The following is a 25009-nucleotide window of genomic DNA, read 5'->3' as shown; positions in this document are numbered from 1 at the left end:
GTTAACTAAAATAAAATTTTTAAATTTGATAATATTAAACATTAAACAGCTAAAATAAAATCACATTTATTTAAATGTGATTGGAAGTAAAATATAAGAAATTCAGTGACTCACTCACTTATTTCTACTAGATTAAACTCCTACACAAAGTAATAATCAACAGATTTAGTAATTTTCTGAATTAATTTTAATTTGTTGAAATTATAAATTCTATAATATTAATTGTTCTAAAAAATGATTTATTTGCTGGGAAAGATTATTTGCTATGATAGTTATAGATAAGTTAACTAAAATAAAATTTTAAAATTTGATAATATTAAACAGCTAAAATAAAATCACACTTTTTAAATTGTGTTTGGAAGTAAAATATAAGAAATTCAGTGGCTCACTCACTCACTCACTCACTCTTCTCTACTTGATTAAACTCCTACACAAGGCAGTAATCAACAGATTTTGTAATCTAATAATTATTATAATAAATAATATTCGCACAGTAAAAAAAATAATCATAAGTAATAAGTAATTAGTGAAATTATTTAAGAAATAATTAATTAATAATATGCTTATTAATTTAATCGACATATGGTATATCCTTAGACTTAATAATGATGATGGTGAGAATAATAATTAAAAATAAATTGTGAGATAGCTAGTTTAAAATAAATGTATTCAATCAATGCTTATCTCTATTACTTTGTTTTTATGTTATTTCATGCTATTTAAATTTGTTGCTTAGATAAGAAAGAATTTTATTTGTTGGTGATGATTTGGAAAGCAAGAGATAGTTATTTTAAATAGATAAGAAAAAGAGAAAAGAGAAAATAATTTGTTTTTGTTTAAATAATTCAAGCTTATAATAAAAAATAAGGAGATAAAAAATAAGAGGTAGTTAGTAGAATTAACTAGTAGAATACAAGAAAAACTTTATATTTTTAAGCATTTCTTATAAACATGAAAGTTTTTGATAAGTAACCACCACTCAAAGAAAGGTTTTATAATGCTCTTAGCAATTTATTCCTGCTCATGTTCTTAAAAGACAACGAAAGGAATAGAACTAAAACCTATTATATTTTCTTGGTGACATTTTATTTTGTATAAATATGTGGATTTATGTGCACCCTTTCCTAAAAAGAGTCTACAGATACTTACGCTTACTACTTTTTTGAGTTTCTTTAAAAAGCAAGATTTCTTCCTATTATCAGCTCAGTCTCGAATGGAATAATCCCTGTAATCATTTTATTGATCATTTTAGTGATGGAAGTCTATGTCATCTATTGTGCATATGTGCTTAGCTTAGCTAATATAAAAGGTTAATATTAAATTTCAATTATATTTACAAAAATTTTTAAGTTTAATCCTCTCTCACTCTCATGAAATTTAAAATAAAATATTTGACAATTAAATTTAAGCGAGACATTTATTTATTTATTCATTCAATAATATTCAAGATAATAAATACTTTTTTCCTAAAATATTTTAGATGATTGTGATGTGATGAAAAGATAAGAAAAGAATATTAGTACACTCTAACTTTACTTAGAGCATCAAAAATGGATATATTGTTTACCTAAATTTGATCTGTTATTTGCCTGTTACTTTTGCAGCTCAACAAATGGGCCAATTATAAGCAGTCGCTGCGGCGCTGTGATATAATTTAGTGAATAAGGGTTTTTATATAGAGGACTTATTCTTCTACTTTTCTTTTTTGTCTTAATCACTAGTATTACAATTAGCTTGATTAATATATTGATATATCACAATCCAGGTAAAAATCTAATTAATTAATTAATTTTTTATAAATAAAAATTTTCTTTCAATTTGAATGTGCATAGTTGAAGCATTATTGGTTTTTTTCATAGATAATAAAAAATAAATAATAATAAAAACATATTTAAATGAATAATAGAGAAAATTTTTATTTAAACAAGAATTCAATGCAGTAAATTAACTAAAGTCAAGATATTCAGTTCTTAAATCAGTTGAACCCTTTTTAGAAATATGTTTAGTAATGTTTTCATATTTTGGCAGTGTATTCATTGTTTTTATAGTTGCCCATACGTTTGGAATCTTTTTGATGATTGAATATTTTATGCATTTTCCTTTGGTCGATAAAAATATTTCTGATATTTATGGCTGGCTCATTTCTGTTTTTGAAATATTTACAACCCTCTTCTTAATTAGGGAGTATTTCGACTTTTTTTCAGATAGAAATTTTGTTTTTGTTTTTTTAATGCTTATTGCTTTGTCTTATGGGCTCTTTAAAATAATCTGGAACAAAAAATTTATTCTTGCAATGACAGTAGACCCAAATAGGCTAGGAGGTAGTTTTTTTTATTATGATTCATACAACATATTTTTAATTTACTTAAATAATTTTTTTAGATTTTCCATAAGAAACCTGTCTTTATCTCGAAAAATTATGCGAACTTTATGAGAAAAACTATACATCTCTTTCTTAAAAACTGCTTTTGTTTGGAACTTTGTAGTTGCACAAAAACTTTTGCAAAGCATTGCTATGCCCTTGTAAAAATGAAGAAATCAATAAATTAGCTGGTAAAAATTTTTTTAAACTAAAGGATTTTAAATTTGAGGTATCTTATTAATAAAAAATTTTATAAGGCGATGAAAAGCCAACACTTTCAGGAGGTATGATAATTGACTGTGGAAGAGATATTAAAATAAAAGGAGTGGACTTTTCAAGAGTTTGCTAAAATGAATTGTTATTTGAAAGATGGCTTTAGAGCTTTATAGACTTTTAGTTTGAAGTATTGATAGCATTCCTTATCAAAAAGGGAGAATAATTAGTTTGCTAAGTAATTTTATTTTGATTTTTATAAAAGTATATTCAAAAATTATATTTATAGGAAGTATGTTTAAGATACTGGTTCTTCTTAATTAAATTTAAGAAAAACTCTATAAAAGCACTGTTTCAAAACAAAGTCATGACAACACTAATAATACACAAAAATACATTTTTTGCTACAGTTGAAAGAAGTCTAACGAATCTGATTGAAAATAGATTGAAGGAAAGAGATAAAGCGCACAGTTATTCTTACAGGTATAACCAATCCTATATTTTTCTATGTATGCTACAATTCAAATTTTTTTATAGACAAAAGGATAGAAGCGACGCAGCTAATAATGTGAAATTTGAAAAAATGGTTTTAACAGAAACAAAGAAAAATGACCTTAAAAAGTTAGTAGGGTCAGTGATGAAAGAAAAAGTAGAATTTATGAACTAACTTATAACTGGTTTTACTAACTACAATATAATGTAAGATTCAGCGATAAAACTGATAAAATAAGTAAGAAATATTTTTTATTAATAAATTATTTTGATTTTATTTTTTTCATAATTTTTAGCTGTACTTTCAGTTAATAATATGAGTTAAGTTTTTCTTGAACTTTTAACTAATTTATTTCTATTTTATAATTAAAGTGATAAAAAAATTAATATAATTATACCATAAAAGTTTAATAATTACAAACATACATATATACAAAATTAATAAAAAACATTTTAAATTAGGTGTGTAGAATAGAAAATGGGCTACTTTAAATGGTTGAAGAAAATCCTGATAACATTTATTTTTTGAAGTTGTTGGCTATGATTAAATCCTTCTTGATTTTTGATCCTTTATATACTCGTAAGATAGAAAGCGATTTATAAGATATGTTTAACAAAGAAAAGAGCAGTGATGCTACAACTATCACTTCTCTTACTATTCTATCTGGAAACGTTGGAAGCATTATTGCAAGTTTTAAAACAGAAAAAGATGCAGGAAAAATACTTCAGTACAGTGAAAGAATACCTTAGATATTTAGTTACGACAGAGGAGAGTTTGTGAACAAAGTTAACATTTATTATTTAATTAAATGTACCAGAGTTTTCTCTAATTTTATTCATTTTTTATCATATGATACCATTAGAGCTAAAACAAACTCAATCAAAAATTAACATTTTTTATCTTCCATTTTAAAATAAATAGGATAGAGTAAAAGATTTGATCCCTGACTGTATATCGATATTGCACGATTAATTTTTACAAAGATTAATTTAGACTGGTATTGCAAAAACTGTAAGAAGTTACAGGACTATGTTTGCCAAAAATAAGAATGGATTTATCTTCCTATGCAAATTATTTATCAATTACTATTTTGTAAAATAAGATGATTTTGCTTTTTCTGCCTTGATAATTAAGATTTAGACACACAGCAACTATATGATCCTTAACGAGCAAGGATACATAGAAGATTTAACAGAGGGTATAGTAGAAATAATGAACGCCAAAGATATTGATATTAGCTACTTCAAGCAATGCCACGTCAGCATATACATACCATAGTTTCTAGATTTCATTGAGTCATATGATCCATAAGAAGAATATGCCTTCCTTAAATATAGAACAGATTTTCCAAAAGGTAAATTTTATTTAAAAATAACATTTTATTTCAATGAATAATATTTTTAAAAACAAAAGATCCAATAAATTTCACTAGTTAATTCATCAATCACCATAAAAATTTTCATTAAAGATGGGATGTTGATAGAGATAATTGGAGGAAAAATTTGAATCAATTTATCAAAAATAGAAAAGGAAATATTTTCAGTTATGAATCAATTTTAAATATAAGAGTTGAGGAGTTCGAAGGAATAGATCGTGTTGTAAGATTGTTTATTATTGAAATAGAAAAAATGTTACCTTGGGATGAAACTAATTCGCTTTTATCTGGAAGTACAAGAAACACAGGAAAATCAAGACAAGGAGAATTTGCAACTAAAGAAATTAAAGGTAAAAATGATTTTTATTAAAAAAATAATTTAAAAAAATCCAATTAAAATCTAAGATTATTTATCAATCAAAATTATTTATTTATCAATAAAATTACATTTTTTTGCAAGTAAGATAATGAATTAATAAAGAGATTTTATCTAGTAATTTAACTAAATAACATAAAACTTCTTAAAAATTTAAGAAACTAATTTTTTTTAATAAGTTTTTTGAAACTTTTTTATTTTTTATGAATTAAATAAGTTAACATAAAGAAAAGAAATAAATTTCTTTTAAATTTAAGAAACTAATTTGTTTTTAATAAATTATAGAAACAAATTTTTCATTTTCATAAATTTTCTTTAAGAAGGAATTAAAAATTTTAAACTTTATAACCTACTTCATAAGATTTTAATTTAAATTTGCAAGGTTAATTTTTTTTATTTATTTTAAATAGCTTTTGAAAATCTTTTGTAACTTATTAGAATATTAAAAATTAATTTTTTTAAAATTAAAGCTCTAATATCAATTTATTTATTCATGTATATAAAATCAACTAATTAAAACATCTTAATTGTTAAAAAACCTTCTTTTTAAATTCACACATTTCATTAAGCTTCTTTTAAATATTTTATAAACTTTTAAAATTTTTTGACGTGTTATTTTGTTTTTATTAGGTCAAACAGAAGAATTTTTACAATAAGAAACATTTTAAGCTAAAAATGGTCACCATAAAGGTAGTTTTTAATTAAAGATTTTATCTATTTATTTACCCTTTAAAAATTAATTATAGATAAGAATAATGGAACAGATTATGAAGAAGCTCCTTTAAATGAAACATTTAACCCGAGTAGTGAACATAAATCAAATAAAAAACAATAATCTAATCCAAAAAATCGTGCAGCTGAAAAGATAGTTTAGTAATAGCAAATAGATAAATATAATACTCTTGAAACATTTTAAAAGTAAAACACTGTGTAAAATAGTAAATTTAATGACATTTAAGTTTTGAAGCCATTGAACGAAGAAGACATTTTACATTCAGCTGTTTTAAGTGAGTAAGGAGATGCAAAGCCTTTCCCAAATGAAGGTTCATTTGTAAAGGAATAGTTCTTAGAAAACATTAATTAGCTTACAACTGTTGTAGATGATTCGAATGCTCTCTTAAATGCAAATAGAGAGCATTATCAAGATTAGTTTGAAAAAATAAATGATATTATACATAATCCCCTAGGAACTAGCCAAATTAAAGAGTAATAATAAGATTAAATAGTCAAGGAATAGTTTGAAGTAGAAGCAAATTATGCTGGAATAAGTCTTTAACAAAATTAAGCAAACCAATAGCGTGATTTAGAAAATTAATAAAAATAAAATGCATCTTAAAACGTGGCATAATAATTAGTTGATTATTAATCTAATCTCTCTTAAAAATCAATTAAGGAAGGGAAATAAAAATAATAAGCAACTACAGAAGCAAATGTCTTGAATACTTCTGTAGCTGGCTACTTTGGTAATTCAACTGAATAGTAATAAAATATGTAAAATAGCAATCAAAATGAGTAAAAGAAATAAGTTGATTCATCAGATGATGAAGATTCTAAAAAATAACAAATTGTATCTTTCGATACTGATAGGGAGAAAAGAGAGCAATACGATATTAAAAATTAATTAATAACTAATTAAAATAACCACGTACTGCAAGAATTAAATGAAAATTAATCTCAATAGACAAGCATAAATAGCTAAGAAACTAGCATAATCAAAAAAATTGTTTTCAGCTCAGAAGCAACAAAAACACCATTTTTTTTAATTGGCCTCAATACTGTTTTTATCTTTTAGTTCTTTGTTTTCATAGGAGTTGTCATCGTGCTTATTGTTACAATCTCCAAAAACTTTTAAGACTACACAGGATGTAATACTTCTTTTTATCTAAATTTCCTATTTTTTTTTAATCAAAAAATAAATTATTTATTTATTTTATTTATTTATTAATTAAATATAGCTATGAATGAAATGGGAAGGTATAATCTTAATTTTAAAATTATTGAATCACCTTTGATAAATTTTTATTTTATATTGAGAAGCATTGAAGTTATTTTGTTTTATATGTGAATCCTAAAATAAATTATATTTATTTTTTATAAATAATTAGGTGCTCAAAAATACTGACTCCTGTTTGTTAAACTCTGTTAACCACAGACTTCTTATGCTTACAAAATATGAATTAAATGCCTGTTTAAAGTTAAGATATAAATAAGTTTATGACTGATAATGTTAGTGATGGTTTTTCGGATTTTATTTCGTCTTATTATAACTTTTTAAATGAATAAATATCCTATAATTACTAAAATACGTTTTATAATTATCAAATCACTGCTCTCATCTAAGCAAATTAAAACTCTTACGAACAATAAATGTTTTTTACTGAATTTCTAAAAAAGACTACAGAAAGCATTTACTAGCTCATGATGACTTAAATTTAGCGTAATTTTTTGAGATTGCATAGTTAGCCATTATAACTATAGAAATTTTTATTTTATTAATTAAATTTATGAATTAGAAGCTCTTACCATAACAAATGACTAAAGATAGTTGCTAACAAATAATATAAATAGCATGTATTAATTATTATACTAAACTTAATAAGAAATAGCAGCTGATCTGCTAAATTTAAAGAACAGCATTATAAAAGTAAATGTAATTAGCGTTGTTTTGGGAACTTTTTTAATAGCACTCTCTTTCGTTTTCATTTGCAGTCCTTATTAAATGCTTAAATAAAATACAGAAAGAATTTTGGCAGTTATAAGTAGAATGACTGAACATGAAGCAGAAACAATTGTTTCAGGTCTTACTTTTATGACAACATAACTATTCTCACTCAATGATGACTATTTACACATAGATTTTTCGAATTTAGCTTTACGGGATGACTAACACCTAGATGGTCATTAGGAATCAAAATCAAAATCCAAGAGGGATAAATCAGGATCGAGAAAGAAAAATAGCAATTTAACTGATAGAATTAATGATCCTAAAATTAAATTTAATTCATTTTTCTACACTTTGGTTCTTCTATGCTTTATGTCAACCAGCTTCTTTGTTACAGTAATTAAAGCATTTTAACCAACTTCGATATTCTATAAAATTCATTAAATTTGAATTTTTAAAGTTATTTTTCTCATTTCCATATACAAATTCATATTATAAGCTTAATGGTTAACTAACTTCCTTAGGTTTAACAATAATTCTAAATCTCACTCTATCTAGCCTATCCAAAATAAGTATGGAAAAGAAATTTCAAATCTAAAAAAAATAGGTTTAGATTTTTTTAAAATCAAATTTTAGAATGAAGGACACAATTACAAACCAACTAAATTGATAATTTTGATTAAAAATTCTTATAAAAATAAACCTATCCCTATTAAAACTAATCTGATATTTGATTTGATTAAAAATTTAAATAATAAATATAGGTATTTGTTTACATGGAAACATTCCCTTCATAATTTGACCCTCCATCCAATAGATACTAATATTTCTTGTAGGGATCCTTAGAGTTTTCTACAATGGTAAGTTCTCATAATATACTTATGATTAATTCTTTACTAGCTACTTAAGGTTATCAATCTATCTCCACGTTGAAAGTAGGAGAATTGTAATCTCTCAGGTCAAATAACTTCTAATAAGCATAAAAGTTCTTTAGTACTTAATATGACAGTTTAGTGAATCAATAAACTTCAGGAAGTTTTTAGTAAGATATGTTAAAAATAAACTAAGGAAATGCTTGCGAAAGTTCTTACTTTTCAGAAGCATAGTAAGCTCTTTGCTCTTAAACAAAGAATGGTCTGCTTCAGAAAGGACTTTAATACTCAATAACATCAATGCTTAACTAAATTCAAAATGAAGTTTATTTTGAAAATGACCCTAAATATATATAGCAAATGATAAATTAGCAAGATTATACAGAAAGTTTAATTGTTTATTAAATGATTGACCATCTATTAAAAAGCATCATAGTTCTTTTTGAGAATGAAAATGTTTCAATTAAAAATACTTTTCTTACTATCTTCCAGCTAATACTGATCTTGGGTTGCTTTGTTTATGTTGTAACCTTTTTCATAGTTATGGTTTTCTTCTTATCCACTATCAGATCAAACTATTAATACATCAAAAGAGGTATTCAGCTTATTCCATTTAAGAGACTCTGTGAAGGTAACTAATTTTCTTACAAATTTATTTATAAATTAAAATATTCTTTTTTAAAATTAATTAGATCAAATGACTCTTTTCTTACTTAAAAAGGTTTTAGAAATATGAAATTAATATTTAAACTTTACTTTTATCTGAAATTATCTAAAAAACTCCTAAAATTATATTAATATCTTAGTAAATAAATTAATAAAATTTTTAGGTAATACATATTAGTATTGAAATACTTCCAATATTTTATTTTACAGAAATTTCTTTACTTGAATTAAAAAATTTTTTATCCAAAAATATATCATTGATCACACTTTTTTAATTTAAAATGTTAAATCAAAAAAAGTAATTTTGATTTTTAAATATTTATTTAATGATAAAGAGCATTTGAAGATTCCTAATTTTAATGTTACTTTAGATTTATATTTATTAATGGTACTTCTAGAATTGAGTAACAAATAAAAAAATAAGGAAGGATTGAAATAAATATTATATTTAAATTAAGTTGCTAAAATTTGGAATTTTTTCGATCTTAATATTAAAATTTAATATGAATAAGAATGTTATAAAATTAAAACAAATTTATATTTTTTTATTTTAAAAATAAATATATTTAACAATAACTAAATAAATAATAGTCGAATACTTATTTTCTAATCATAATTATTTATTTTTTGAGCCCTGAATTGATTATTGATTCAAAATATTTTACTTTAATTTCACAATAAAATTAAAATGTATTAATAATTATAAAATTTAAAAATGATATTTTTATAATTTTTTCTTTTTTGTTCAAATTGAATATGTTAGTATTAATTTATTTTAATTGATAATCATCTGTGTAATTTATGGATTTTTTTTTTATAAATTAATAAAATCAGTGAGTATATAAAAATACAATTTTAATGAGATAAAATTATCAAACGATAATCTAAATAATTTAAAATTTCTATACTCAAAATTAAATTTATCATTTTTTCATGGTTTTAAATGTAAATATGTATTTATTACTTTTACTTTCAATGAAAAGTGCATTTTGTTACCAGTAAACGTAATTAATTACTCATAATATTTTAACATCAATATTTATTGGTAAATAATGCTTTTGATTTTAGCTGTAAAGTCAATTTATTATATCAATTTATTAGAACTTTGAATATAACCATAATCTTTAAGATAAATAAATTACCATCAATTTTATTAAGATGCGTTAAGCATCATATACTTTGTTATCATTAATATTTAGATATATGTATCACCAGTAATAAATAACCTAACTAAATTATATTTATGAAATAAAAAGGATAAATTTATATTTTAAAATTAAATAAGGAAATTAATTTTTGATGACTATGATAACACTAAAGCAATAAATTTAACTATTTTAATTTTCTTTGTTTTAAGAGAAAGCAATGAATTTTTTAGCAATAACTTAAAATTAGATAGACGTAAGCTAATAAATCAAATAGAAATGTGAAATGCAATCATTAATTTTTTCTTTATAATTTAAATTAAACTACAGAAAATATTTAGTTTAATTATATTTATAAGAATACCTCTAAGTTGGCAACATTATAAAATTATAAATTATTTTTACTGAATAAAAATAAATACTCATAATCGAATTCTAGTTATAATAAAAAGCTATTAAAGCATTAAAATCTCTAAAATATCTTTAAATATGTGTAAGTAACAAGCTTCCCTTTATTTTTTTATTTGCGAAAATAGACAAAAACTATATATTGAGAAAAACAGATTCTAAAAATTTGATAGATTCCTTTTTAAATAAGAATCTAAATTATCTTTAATAAAGTAAAATAAGTAAATAAATTAATATATATGCGTATGTGTTCAATTTATTTGATTTTATAAATATTTTGACAAAATTTATTTGAAAAAAAGTATATTACTTCAAATAAAAATTTATTTGATAAGATTCTAACCATGTAAGATACCAAAAAAAGATTCTATTAATATACGTATATACACTGACTGCTTTTTGAACAAATAAAAAAGAAAGGAAACTTTATCTTCAATGGCAAGGATGAGGAAGGGGGAAGTGGATAAAATGTATTTTTAAAATAATTTTTTAATTGAAAAAAATAAAGAAAATACATACAACATATAAACAAAATTATAAATAAATTCTTAAGGAAATAAAGAAAAGTTTACATCATATTGTTATTATTATTTTTATTATAAATGCATTAAATATAATCAAAATTGCTAGAATTAAAATTTATTTGAAATTGATAACAATTATTATTGCTATTTAATCAGTGTTAGATTTTTATAGCTTATTTATTATTAGAATAAATAGATTTCAATTTTATATTTTTTTATTGTAAAAAAGGCTAGAAAGAAATGTTGCTATTCGTATAGTTCAATTTTACTTTTTTTTTATAAATATTGTAATTTTTTGTACTTTAAGTTTTTGTTTTTGTTTTTGTCTTAGTTCTTTTCTCTCTTTAAATTATATATATATTACTTCTAAATAACTATGTATCTTCAAATCCACTTTTTAATTCATATGATCTATTTTATCTTGATTGCAAGTAAAAAAGAACTTAATTAATTAATTTATTTACTTACTTATTTATTTATTGTATCATAGATTTATTTTTTCTTCAAAATACATCAATGAAATTGAGACGAAATAGCAATTAATGTAAAAAGGATAATTTATTAATTAATTAATCCTTTTCGTGTGAAGATTGAAATTTTAATTAAACAAAATTTTTTTGATTGATTATTGATGGATAGTCAAAATTATTATGTGAATAAAAGAATGAATGAGGAGGGAAGGGAGGTATTTCTAAAAATTAAATTAAAGTTATGAATTACTGCCTGCATTTCAAACATTCATTTTTTTAAAAGCTGCATTATTTTGTTAATAGATACTCATATTTTTTAGCATGTAACTTTTCCTCTTCACATCTGTATAGTAACGAATTCCATTATTTGTTTAGTAGTAATTAGCATTTAAGTGAGTGTTTTAGTATTGGATGGGTTTGTTGTTCACATTAATGTTAATGTTTGTGTTGTTTTTATTAGCTTGTTATGCTTTTTAGGATTGTATGATGCTTGGAGTAATGTGTGATTCTGTAACACCAGAAGATTCAATTAAAGCCACAATTTTTTCTGTGTCTTCCTTAAAATTAGCTAGATTACTCCTCACTTTTGAAAGCAAGTTAGATGAGTTAAAGTTATTCACTCTCTCTGGCTGAGGGTTTGATTTGATAATTAAATCTTATTAGCTCAAGTTATAAATTGTATTATTAAATTACTAGTTCAACTTATAATTGTTCATGGAAGTATTACTTTTGCCTTGGTTAATGCTGCTTTCAAGATAGTTTTAGGTGAAATCTTTGTTATTGCTCATTGTCATGTTGAAATTTATAGGTTTAATACAGAGAGGATAATAGAATTAGTTACTGGTTTGCTTATTACTTAAGTGTTGTTTGTTGTTATTGTTGATATTATTACTATTGCTATTGTTGCTTGCTTGTTAATTATTGGTGGAAACTATGGGCTTATTGTTTGATCCAAGAGTAAATTAATTAACTTTAATATCTTCTTAGCTAGGAAAGGTAGGTTTAGTGTTAACACTTGTTGGTGTTTACAGTGTTGAAGGACGCTAAGTCTATGGAACCTGATATGGATTGGTGTTTTAGATTGGAGACTAAAGATTAATAAGGGGTACTTGCTTCTTTGGAGGCTCAAGACTGTTTGTAGCATTAGCACTCTTACCATTATTCTATGATTTCATCTCTATACCTAGGTTATACTAATTACCTTAAGTAGATTACATGTTACCAATAGCATAGTTTTGATTTGTATTAGGAAGAGGTGGTTTGTTCTGGTTTTCAGCCTTGTTGCTGCTTGCAAATTACACAGTTTAAGCTGGAACAGTAGAATTTAATTAGTTTGAAGCTTAACCAGAATTTAAACCAAGGATACCTCCACTGCTACTGCAGGATTAATCTTGTATACTAGTAATGCTTTTTACTATAGGAATATTCATTAAAGTCTATTCATTTTTTAAGAGAGCATTAGCTGAGGGGTTAGCACTTAGCATGTTATTTTTAACTCTTAACATATATGGTGAAATGCACTCAGCTGAAGAATCTAATAGAGTTGTAGATCCAGAGTTACTTAGTTAGACAACTGAGGAATCAATTGATACACATTTATTGAATATCAAAATATCAAGCAAATTATCTTAAATAAATTTTTTTTCTACTTCTGCATTGCTATTAAAAGCAATCAGCTTGGAATAATTTTCTAATTGGGATTAATCGAGAGGGAATTTCTTGCATAAATAATCAAACACTTTGCATTTCTTAGCTAGTTTTTTAGGGATTTGCTTATGATTAATCAGACCCATCATAAAAGCGCTTACACAAGTTTACAAAACTTCTAGTTGGCAAGACATCAATATTACTTCAAATGTTGTTGAATATGGTATAAAGTATAAATTATTATGCTTTTAGTAGTCTTAGGCAATTTAGGACGTAGTGGGTTTACCAAAAATAGTTTAAGAGTCGTTTATAATCAGAAGGAAACCCTTTTTAAGCGATTAAAATTTATGTTGCCTTTATTAATAGGGTTTTTTTTAATTTTTCTACTTTTCTTTATATTTTACTTGAAAATTGATAATTAATTAATTATTTATTTACTTTTTTTTTTAATTAATATATTTCAGTTGATAAAGTTTCTGTGTATCTTATTTCACCTTAAAAATAAAACTAAATAAAGATAGAATAACAAATAAATAGAATGAGTCATACATACATTCATTCATTCATTCATTCATTCTTACAAACATACTTATTATGCAATTAAAAAATAAACAAAATGAAAAGAGGAAAAAATTAAAGAAACTAGATATTTATTTTTTCTTTATATTTGCAAAGAACTGATAAAAATTAAAAAATATTTATTAAAAATTTAGAATTTTTTATAGTACTTATTTAATTTTTCGCAGTATCAATCTTCGGTCATTATCAATCAAGATATCTTGTACAGTCAACTATATTAATTTAATAATAATTATTTATTTCAGCACTTGCACATAATTTTCATTCATTCATTTATTAATTTCTTTTACCTTTTTTAATTTTTTTCGCTGAAAAAAAGAAAACAACCCATGCCTTCTGCTTTTATCTAAAAGCAAACCATTTACTTTCTTGATTAATTATCAAAAATTAATAAATTTTAAATTTACAATATTTAATTTAATTGAGCAATTCCATGATCTACAAGCTCAAATAATAGCTTGCTCTCTTATTTACAACAATTTATAAAAAGCTAGTCATAATGTGTACTAAATTTAGTGTAAAATCAATGATGCATAATATGAAAATATGTAATATATTACTGACAATAGTAACAAAAAAACACGTACTAACTGCTATACTAAATAAATAAATCCATTTCAAAAGTTAAGTTAGAATTCAAAATCTCAAATACTCCAACCATTACATTCTACACTAAGAAAATTGCTTAAATTATTTGTTAATATTCTTTGTAGATCTTCATTTTACTTTTAAATTGACAACACAAGAATTAAGATTATTTATATAATTTACAACCAAATACATTTTTTTGAATCATTTGAAAATATAATTTATTTATTGATTCGTGCTTATTCTTATTTAAATATTTTAAAAAGGAGATAATTTAAATTTTTTGAAAGTTAAATCTTTAAAAGTATTTTGTCTTTTAATATATTAATTATATGTGATAATTAATATATTTATTATTACAATAGGAATTAAATTTTGTCTATAATTAATATTTTTACAATATAATTTATTATTTTGTATTTAATATTTAAAATAGTTAATTTATTATTTATTTTATAGTGTTTATCCATTTCTTTACCTATATTAAATTCAAGCATATATTTATGTTTAGAAATAACAAAATATTATATTATCTATGTTTCTATAAATTTTTTTGATTAAACGTAAAAACGAATATACTTTTAAATTCTTAGAAAAACAAACATTCAATAGTAAATTATTCTATCACAAAATCAAAAGAGAAATAGATCAAGCATTCTTACACTTAATTTTTCTAAGTATAAAACATAAAAGATTTTTAAATTTTTAACTATTTTTTTTTTAATTTAACATACATTAATGATAAATAGACTTGATTTAGTCTAGAAATCATTGAGCTTTTCAATTTAAATATATTTTTTTAAATTATTACAAATTGAAAGATAGATAAAACTTCGTTTGTTTATTTAATTAGAAAGGGAAAATCACTTTTAGCTCATATAATTTATGATAATAACCTATATAAATAATTTAAATATCTATTTATCAAACAAAATTCATCTATTTTCTATAATAATTTTAATTGATGTAATCTGAAATGAAATTATTATATATATATTCCTTTAGCTTTTTCTTATGCAATTATTAAGTAATTTTATTACTGTAATAATAAGTTTTATATTTCTTTATAAATTTTACTGCTATAAAAGTTTTACTGTCAAGTAAATAAATTTATTACTGATGCATCATGTAACAAATAATATAAAAAAATTCTATAATATTATATTTTATATTTTTATATAAAATTTTATATAATTTTCCATTCTTTTCATGAATTTACATTTTTTTCCTTTTTTTTTTATTACATTTACTTTTTTGCCCATTCTAACAACTGGACAGTTTCAACCCATCTTTCTTCTAGACTCTTTGCTCCTAACAAGATAATTATTAAATTTATATTTTCATGATTATACCAACTTGCTAAGCATGGACCAGCACTAGGTGTAATTCCTGTTTTTAGCCCCAAAAATCCTGTTTTTTTGAGCATTTTATTTGTATTTTTCCATATTGTAGGTGGATTTTTAAGTTAAAGTGTTTCGGTCATTATATTTGCATTATAGGTTTATTATGCCATTATCTACTTTATCAAAGGATCATGTATAAGATAATAGGAAAGCAGACCAACATCATAAGAAGTAGATTTGTTCTTTTTATGCATTAAACCATGAGGGTTAGTAAAATATGTGTCTTGCATATTTAATTTTTCTGCAAAATCATTCATTTCTTTGATAAAATAAGTAATTGGATTCTTGACCTATACTCATATTTTTTATATTTAATAAGTGAGCTTTTCGATTTTTGTAATTAATACTACATTAAAGGTAAAATAAACAATAATTTAAAAAATAAATTCTAATAAAAATCCTACCACATATTATATTAATTTTAGCAAAAGTAGATTATTTTTGTTCAATTTTATTTTAAGATATAAAAAGGATTTAAAATAATCATCACTAACTATTTCTTGCAATTAAAAAGAAAATAGCTTGAATGATACTCGTGATTATTTATTAACGGATATATCCCAGAAATAATGCAGGAAATAATTCCTACTTAATTTATTTGTTTTAATTAAATTTGCGAAAATCAAAAATTTTTAATTTTATTTTGCTTGAATCAAATTTTAATTTTAAATTTTTACTGGTAAATTATATTTTTACTTTTATTTTATTGATTTGTTTGAAGATCAGGTATTTTGTTTTTATTTAAATTTGGAGTGTAAAAATTCACTTTCAATAATTTTAACTGGACACATCCGTTAATGTTTAATTTAAATATTCTATAAATAAAATTTATTCCTTTCTAATTAATTACTTTTAATTTTTTGTTTGTTTAAGCATTTCCATATTTCTCTTTAAATTTATCAGTTTGCATATATAAATAAACTCCAAAATTTTCAGCTAATACAAAAGCAGCATCATTACCACTTGGAAGCATCATCCCATAGAGAAGATCCATTATGCTTACTACATCTCCTTCAGTTAATCCTGCAGTGGTACCTGATTAAAATTACACAAAATTGTCAATTATCTCAAATTAAAAATAGAATTTGATATTAATTTTTCATAAATGTACATAAGATGAGTTCAAAATAAATATTAAATGAAAAAAATATTTGCTAACATTATTACCTGGTTAATTTGCAGCATGAGCTGAAACTTTGAAATATGTTTTTTCTGGAATCAAATTCAGCTTTCTTATATAATGCACTACTATATAACAAGTCATCATTTTAGTTAAAGAAGCTATCTCCCTAACCTAATTTTCATTCTAACCTGCTACCAACTTTTTATTTTTACCATTTAGGATTATCCAGCTTCTACTTGTTATTTTTGGAGGTTTTTATTTTAATTTATTAAATTTTGCTATTAAGATATTTAAAAAAATAAATATTTAATTCTAAAATTTATATTGAAATAAATACACATCAGAAATTTAATTTACTGATCAAAGTTAAAAAAAATATTAATTTTTATGTATTTTTAGATTGATACCTTTTATTTTATCAATATTTGGGAGGTTTTTACCATCTCTCGGACTTTGTAATACTCTAAAGGATTCTCCTTGTTTTATATTTAGATATTCTCCTATTTAAGATTTAACTTGTTTTTTTTTTAAAAGATCCAAGGTTAATTTGCTTTCGTTTTTGTTTAGTTCGAATGTTATAATATTTTTTTTTTTTGAAGAATTAGTAGAAACAATATTTTTTATTGAGTTCTGTGAGCACTTTTATAATAAATCACTATTGCTGACTTTTGTGCTTTATAGATCCAATTAAGTAGATGAGCTTTTAGGAATAGACATGATTATACTATTATTTAATTAAGCCAGGCTTTTAATATTTTAATTTTATGATGAACACTCATTTTCATTTGTTTATAATCTATCTTAATCTTATTATTCCCTATTCAAATTATCTTTAACTCCTTTTTTCTAGTTTTATTGTTATAAAACATCAAGAGTAGTATAATCATTCTGCTTTTTTAATTTGTTTATAGAGTTGCTACATTAAATTTAAATAATTAAAATATTTTTTTTTTTAATAACAAACTATACATCAAATTCTTTTTTTCATCTGCTAATTTGCTTTCATTATTTGTAGCTTCTTAAAGAACTGTTTTACTATGAAATAATAAAATTTAATAATAGAATCTCGATTGCAATTATACATATTTTAAGTCAATTCGCTTCTTTGAGTATTTTGAAAATTTTTATTTATCTTTTGTTCTACATTTTTTTCTTAAAAAGGCGATTATAATACTTCTTCCTCTTCTTCCTCTTCATAATCCTAATCATCATCAGAATAATCCTCTTCATAAACATTATTATAATCAAAAGAAGCCTCCACATTATTTTATTCTTCATAATCAATACTGCTATCCCTGCTTGAAGAGCTAATGATATCCTCTTCTATTGATTTAGAGCAATCCATTAGAGATGATACGTTTATATGAGATTCTGTTTATTTAATAAGATATATTCTACTATTTAAATCAATTAATTAATAAATAAGCAATAGAATTTTAAAATAAAAGTATAGTTGATCATTTAAAATATAATTTCAATTAGCATAAATTTTAAATCCAATTTTTATACAACTATATTAGGAAATTATTCAATAAACTTTTATTCATTTATTGATTTTGAAAAAATGTTTCAATTCAAAAAATGAGTTATTTTAAAAATAGATTTTATTTTAAATAAATTATTAATTTTCAAAAATAACTTATAATAATTTAGATCATTAATAAACAAAAATTTAATGCATATCTATCTACTTTTGTTTACATATATTTATGAAGCTTTAAAATAAAGTAAAATATTGTAAATGTATTAAAATTAAAAAATAATAAATTTAACTCTTTTAAAAAAACATAATTCATACTAAAGCTATTTTGCTTGATTATTAAAATAAGTAACCTGTTAGTAAATAAATATATTCAATAAAATACCATGTTACCTTGATTCAAGTTTACAAAAATTGTTTTAATGAGAGGTATTTTTTTTAAATTTATAAAATCTAAAAATTTAGATGTTTTCTAGAAAACATAAGCACTTGAATAAGTATAATTAAAGTAATTATTTTTACCAGATGAAATATAAAGTAGTAAAATAAAATTAAGAGTAAATAAATATTTGATAAATCTTTTTTACTTATATGTTAAATAGCATAAAATCTAGATCAACCATATCTAATGTTATAATAATTATTACATGTAAAAAAAGTTTCCTTTTTTGATACATGATACATAATGCAATTAGCTTATTTTTCAAATTTATTGTCTTTGTATAGTATCTTAATTATATTAATTAAATATATATCTTTTTATAAATGACGGTATCTCCTTATTGATTTTTTAGTTAAAGGTTAGTAAAAAAAATTTTATTTATTTTGTTAAAATATTTACATTTATCATAATTTTTAAAGTTAATAGTTAAAATAACTATTTTTATATCTCCATTAACTAGTGGCGTAATATTTACTTTAAAATCTAATGTCTTTAATTCTAATAAATGCTTAGATTAGCTAAAAATTATAAAGTAGAGTAAGGAATTACTGGAACATATTGGGTTGATATAATCAGTAAAATTTTTGAATAATCTGAGAAAAATTAAGATATTTCCGCTAAATTTAAGAACTGTGAGAGAGTAAATAAGCTAGATGAAGACGAAAATAAGGAATTTTTTTCTCTTTTGTTTCTACTCCATCTCAATCATTAAGAAAAGCTGAACAAAATGAAGAATTTAATCAAAGTATCCCAAACTAAAATTAAAAATGTATTAAATATTAGTGGATTAAATGCTTACAAAAACATAAGGTAATGCTAATTAATTAAGATTAAAATTATAAAAGACTTGAATTTGTAAAAGAAGCGCACTCTTGGACAATCAGATGGAAAATAGTTTTGTTTTCTGATGAGATGATTCTCAAAAATGGTAAAATTGGTACTAAATGTTTATGGTACTCCTCTTTAAATACTATCTAAAGCGAAGATTGTTATTAACTTGAAAAATATCCCTAATAATAACTTTATTTATGGGAAATTTGTGCTGTAATAATTATAGTAAAATCTTACAAAATTTTATCAATTAAATGGAGATTGCTTCTTTCAAGACAGACTCTTTTACAATAGAAAGAATTTGGGCTACTTGAAAGACCAAATCAATGGTATTGATTCAGAAATTAAAGATGATTTACTTTTCAAATAAATAGAATCAATATTCTTTAATACTAAAAAGATAAAGCTTTCTTGCCTTAAAAAATTAATTTAATAAAAGAAAAAAAATGAGATTTAATTAATATTTGATTTTTCCTTCATACTTTGATAGTAAAATAAAAATAAATATTTTTTTAATTATATTAAATAAAATTATCAATATAAATTATAATAAGTGATAATATTTTATAATTTACGTTTTGTCTTTACATCATTTTAAAAATAATGTCAGTAGCAAGTTTCATAAGTTTCATGGATTTTATAAGGGATACCTAAGTTTTATTACATATAATATGTTATAAATAATTCATCTTTTAAATAAATTGCATTTCATAAGTGGTTCACTTCATATTATATTTACTTTGTACTATTGATGTAATTTTATTTATTACATAATATAATAAGCAATATGCCAATAGAAAATCTTAAAAAGTAATATTTAAATTTATTACTAAATTTAATATTAATACATATAATTAATTTTAATTTGAAATGTTAATGATTATTTATCTTTAATCTGTTTTACAAATTTGGTTTTTATATGAATTTTTGAATTGAAAATTTCAAAATTGGGGCTAATTTTTTATTTTTAAATAATTTCTAAGAATTTCTCAAGAAAAAAAGAATTTCTTCACAAATCATTTTAAGTTAAATAATAGTCTTGCTAAAATTAGTAAATAGAAAATTCTAACTTTCTATGAAAATTATGAAAATTGAGAGAAAATATTGTATCTCTAAAACTAAAATATAAGAATTTGGAAGTAAAAAATTTTTTGAAAATAAAATTTAATAAAAAATGAAAAGTCTTTAATAGATTTAAAATTAATAAGATTATTAATCAAAATCTATTTTATATAATTTAATTTTTTAAAATATTATAAAAAAATAAAGGCCTTTCAAAAAAAAGTGATGCCCTATAATCAGATTATAGAAAGGTATTTAGCTATACAACTTAAAACCTTTTTTTAATTTAATATTTTCAAATTTTTTGATTCTTTTAGTTTAAAACTAACCCACATTAAATTTCTATTAAACCTCAAATATGATTGAATAATTAATGTGTATTATTTAAATAATCTTTTAGATAAAATACCTATAGGCTCTAGGTAGCAAAGAAACACAGTACTAAAAAAAAAAATCTTTTTTTATATAATAAATTTACATAAAAATGTTTAATAAATTTACTTAATTATATTAAATAAATTTCTTATAATTACAAACAAAATTTATGTATAAAAATAAAAAAGATATTCATTATTCACCTTACTACAGAATTAAAACCAGCTTACAAAAAGCAATTAACAAAATTTCTATTAAAAAACTAAATTTACAATTAATTTAATGCAAATATTAACAATATAAATTGAAGTTAATTATGAAATCAAGTAGAAGCTAAATTTATAAAATAAGATGTAATGTATATCTAAATAAGAAATTTAAGTTAATTATTGTGAAAATATTTAATTTTGTTAAAATTTTACAGGTAATTTTAGGATTGAAATAATTTGTTCATAATTTAAAAGAGTTATTTAGTTAATGAGTGGAGTAAAAATACTAGAATTAAAGACTTAAATTATTTAAAAATGTATGATTTATTTTATTGAATTTGTTAAGTAGTAAAAAGAATAACAAATTCCTTATACAGGTTACTTCCTTTAGTACAAAAAATAAATATAAACTGGATTTTAATGAATTAATTAATGTAAGTGACTACACAACTATATGAGATCATTTATTTTAGTAAATATATGATGCAATAAAACATGTAATATAATTACTAGATTTGAAGGTATTCTTGATAAAATTGCATAAATTAGCCAATACTAATATTTTATATATATATCTTAAGAAATTTATTAAAATTGAAGGGTGGGTTGGGTATATAAATTATTTAATAAAGGTATGCTAAAATCAAATAATGATATCCAATATTAAATTTGTATCTACAAGCTGATTTTGTCTCATATATAATCAAAGAACATTAAAAAATATAAGTATTATTAGAAATTTTATAAGTAATTCAGTAGAAATAAGAGTTTGCATAAAAAATCATAAAATAGCAAGTTTATAATTTTGAAGCGATGGGAGGCTAAGATAAATTAAATAATCCTGAGGAGTATGAATTATAGCAAGTTCTTAAACTCCATGACTAGGAAAGCAATTAAGAAATCATATAAATACCACCTCCAGTAAAAAAAGAGGATGGAGGTATTACAGAGGATCAAATGAGATATAAAATATACAATTTCTTGTTTGAAGAAGAGCTGACTCTTAAAAATACTCCTTCAAAGGTCTTAAACTTACTTCGTGCTTCTATCCCAAACATATTTACTCAGCTTAGTACAACATTCTTCTTGTTTGTAAATATGTACTTCATTCAAAAGACAAAAAGTCCTCTTATAGTTGGTGCTTATGGCTTAGCTACCACATGGTAAATATTACAAAAAAATATTTAGTTCTAGAAGAAAATTAGAAAAATCATAGAAACTATTCATTTTTTTTCTTCTATTCATATATTTATTCATTATTAATTTTTCTATTTAGCTTTTACATTTTAACAATTATGTATTTAGGTTCCATTCTGCTTGTTATTCTGCATTACTTTCTTTGAATAATGGATTGTTTACTCAAGTAGCTTAAGCTTATGGAGCATAGAATTTCAAACTTATTGGATAGTTATTTAATAAAGTAAATTTTTTATTAGTATTTTTAGCATAATTAAGGAATGTATATTATAGTTTATTTATGTTCTTTTTTTTTAAATAGGCATTATCTATAGCACTCACTTTCTCTTGTCTTGCATTAATTATGATTCTAAATACAGCTAATATTATGATATTTTTTGGAATCAAAGAAGAAACAGCTATAATAGCTTAAGAATTTGTTGTATGGTTGATCCCTTCATTATTTTTAGTAGCAATATCTGATTGTTTGAGAAATGCTCTTTTAGGTATTTAAAAGATGGATCTAGTCATGAATTCCTATATGCTTTCTTATTTGATGCATCCTATATGGCTTCTTATTTTCTTTGACCATTTTGGAATGGTAGTAATCGGTACTTTATTCTCAAATTTCTTTTATTAAAAAATTTCGAAATTTTTATTTTATTTCAGAATTTATTGTATTTAAAAATAATAACAATTATAATTTTACTCTCATTAAAAGGTATGTCACTTGCAAGATGCATTTCTGATTTAAATATTTTACTCAATCTGTTATACAACATTCACAAAGAAAAGAAAACATGCAAAATATTAAATGAAATATATTAGCCCTTTTTTGAAATGGAAACTCTTAGAGGATGGTTAAGTAATAGCTTTAAATTCAATTTTTTAAAAAATATTATTTTTTTGCAAGACTTTGCTAAAAATTTTTTTGAAATTAGAGTGCTTGTTGGTTAAAATTTATTTTAAAATATTCCATTCAAAGCTAAAAATGATTATTAATTTGCTAATTTTATTTCTTTTTTTTAAAGAATATTTAAAGGTTGCTATCCCAGTAGGATCTATTGTTTATTTAGAATGGGCTTTTTATGAAGTCACAACTATTATTGTTGGTATGCTTTAAGATGATAATTAATTAGCTGGTCATACTTCTTTCTAAAGTATGACATTATTCTTTTACATGATGCCTTTAGGTCTTTCTATGAGTGTTAATTCTTTCTTAGGTAGCTGTGTTGGTGATGGAAAAAAGAAAATAGCAATTAATTTCTATAAAATTTCGTAAAAATTACATTTTTAATTTATAAAGAAACTAATTTTTTAATCATTTTGCAAATAGAATATATGCTTGTCTATTAGAAATTGTTGTTTTCATGATTGTTGGTGTCGTGTTACATCCTATATTTAGAAGCTTTTTAGTTACTTCAGAAGAAATTGGTTATTATTATGATATATGCTATAACATTTATATTTTTGGATATATAATTCCTGATTACATATAGTGCATTTTTGGTGCTATCCTTCGTTCTGCAGGTCTTGAGTAAAGAGCCATGATGATTTACATTATTGGGTTCTACGCTATAGGTTTCCCTACTTCTCTTTTCATGGTTTTCACTTTAGATTTAGAAGTTGCTGGTATATGGTATGGTCTTATTATAGCTTCTGGAGCATCTTCCTTGATATTTTACTATGAAATTCAAAGAATGGATTGGGATAAATGCATAGAATTTGTAAAGGAAAGAGTAGATAACGAAAAATAAGAATAAGAAAATTTAAAGTAAGTTAGCAACAGAATGTCTTCAATGATGGGAAACCATGATTTGTAAGTTGCTTAAATTAGACCTAGCATGCTTTGATACAAAAAATTATAATTCCTTTTAATAAAAAATAAAGAAAATATTTTAATATAAACAATGAAAAATTAACTTATTTATTCTAGTAAATTAGATTTAGAAAATAATAGATTAATAGATAAACATAAGTGTCTTTTTATATATACATACATGTAATTAAGATTATATAGATAGATAATCTCAATCAAATTATTTTCTACTTTTAAAATATTTTTTTAGATAAATTTTAAAGTGTTTTGTGAAAAAAAAATAAAAATAAACTTACACTTAAGCTTTATATTTGATGGTTTGTAAAAAATAAGTGAGGGATTAGAATAAAAATACCTTATTTTATTAAAAATAAATATTATTAATTATATTTTTTATTTAAAGTTAACTGAAAATCGCTTTGAAAAGGAGAGAATTAGCACATTTTTATATATTAGATGAACTGAGTTTTTATATTATTTAAATAAATTATTTGTTAAACTTTTAAAAGCTTAACCATTATGAAATAAAATACTATTTTTAGGATATTTTTTATTGAAAACTATATTTATTTAAAATAAATAACCTCAGTTTTGAAAATGTACAAAAAAGAAGTAAATTTAGATATTTAGTGCTAAGATGAGAATTCTTGTGGTTGATGTAAAAAATATTAATTAATTTGGCGTATTTAAGGCAAATAGGGATGAAAAA

General features: G+C 22.3%; 6 protein-coding genes across 6 annotated transcripts; 4 read left to right on the top strand and 2 right to left on the bottom strand. All coding sequences in view use genetic code 6, as the record gives it.

Moving 5' to 3' along the window:
• Positions 1 to 663: 663 nt before the first annotated feature.
• TTHERM_00298490 (transmembrane protein, putative) lies at positions 664 to 9089 on the top strand (the record flags this gene model as incomplete). The annotated part of the gene is made up of 17 exons (XM_001024483.2): positions 664 to 1309; positions 1481 to 1765; positions 1929 to 2321; positions 2383 to 2553; positions 2620 to 2813; positions 2865 to 3058; positions 3113 to 3305; positions 3530 to 3853; positions 3990 to 4422; positions 4482 to 4793; positions 5450 to 5509; positions 5566 to 6684; positions 6775 to 6793; positions 6925 to 7256; positions 7333 to 7877; positions 8246 to 8984; positions 9046 to 9089. 17 exons carry the CDS (start codon positions 664 to 666, stop codon positions 9087 to 9089), a joined length of 6003 nt encoding a protein of 2000 aa, XP_001024483.2.
• A 1918-nt stretch (positions 9090 to 11007) lies between these two features.
• On the top strand, positions 11008 to 11616 carry TTHERM_000298489 (transmembrane protein, putative; the record flags this gene model as incomplete). Its single annotated transcript, XM_012800138.1, has 1 exon — positions 11008 to 11616. One exon carries the CDS (start codon positions 11008 to 11010, stop codon positions 11614 to 11616), a length of 609 nt encoding a protein of 202 aa, XP_012655592.1.
• Positions 11617 to 11826: 210 nt separating this feature from the next.
• Positions 11827 to 13407, bottom strand: TTHERM_00298480 (hypothetical protein; the record flags this gene model as incomplete). The annotated part of the gene is made up of 1 exon (XM_001024482.2): positions 11827 to 13407. One exon carries the CDS (start codon positions 13405 to 13407, stop codon positions 11827 to 11829), a length of 1581 nt encoding a protein of 526 aa, XP_001024482.2.
• Positions 13408 to 15587: 2180 nt separating this feature from the next.
• Positions 15588 to 18251, bottom strand: TTHERM_00298470 (D-alanyl-D-alanine carboxypeptidase family protein; the record flags this gene model as incomplete). Its single annotated transcript, XM_001024481.3, has 6 exons — positions 15588 to 16073; positions 16634 to 16818; positions 16951 to 17184; positions 17314 to 17822; positions 17876 to 17941; positions 17989 to 18251. The coding sequence occupies 6 exons, from the start codon at positions 18249 to 18251 to the stop codon at positions 15588 to 15590; spliced, it is 1743 nt and encodes a 580-aa protein (XP_001024481.3).
• A 1082-nt stretch (positions 18252 to 19333) lies between these two features.
• Positions 19334 to 19995, top strand: TTHERM_00298460 (hypothetical protein; the record flags this gene model as incomplete). The annotated part of the gene is made up of 2 exons (XM_001024480.2): positions 19334 to 19573; positions 19639 to 19995. 2 exons carry the CDS (start codon positions 19334 to 19336, stop codon positions 19993 to 19995), a joined length of 597 nt encoding a protein of 198 aa, XP_001024480.2.
• Positions 19996 to 22118: 2123 nt separating this feature from the next.
• TTHERM_00298459 (MATE efflux family protein) lies at positions 22119 to 24334 on the top strand (the record flags this gene model as incomplete). Its single annotated transcript, XM_001470962.1, has 6 exons — positions 22119 to 22468; positions 22611 to 22725; positions 22804 to 23092; positions 23203 to 23346; positions 23513 to 23759; positions 23818 to 24334. 6 exons carry the CDS (start codon positions 22119 to 22121, stop codon positions 24332 to 24334), a joined length of 1662 nt encoding a protein of 553 aa, XP_001471012.1.
• Positions 24335 to 25009: the final 675 nt, after the last annotated feature.

The sequence above is a fragment of the Tetrahymena thermophila genome (assembly GCF_000189635.1).
Source record: "Tetrahymena thermophila SB210 genomic scaffold scf_8254379, whole genome shotgun sequence".
Lineage (NCBI taxonomy): Eukaryota > Ciliophora > Oligohymenophorea > Hymenostomatida > Tetrahymenidae > Tetrahymena > Tetrahymena thermophila.
This window is presented reverse-complemented; position numbering and strand designations above follow the sequence as displayed.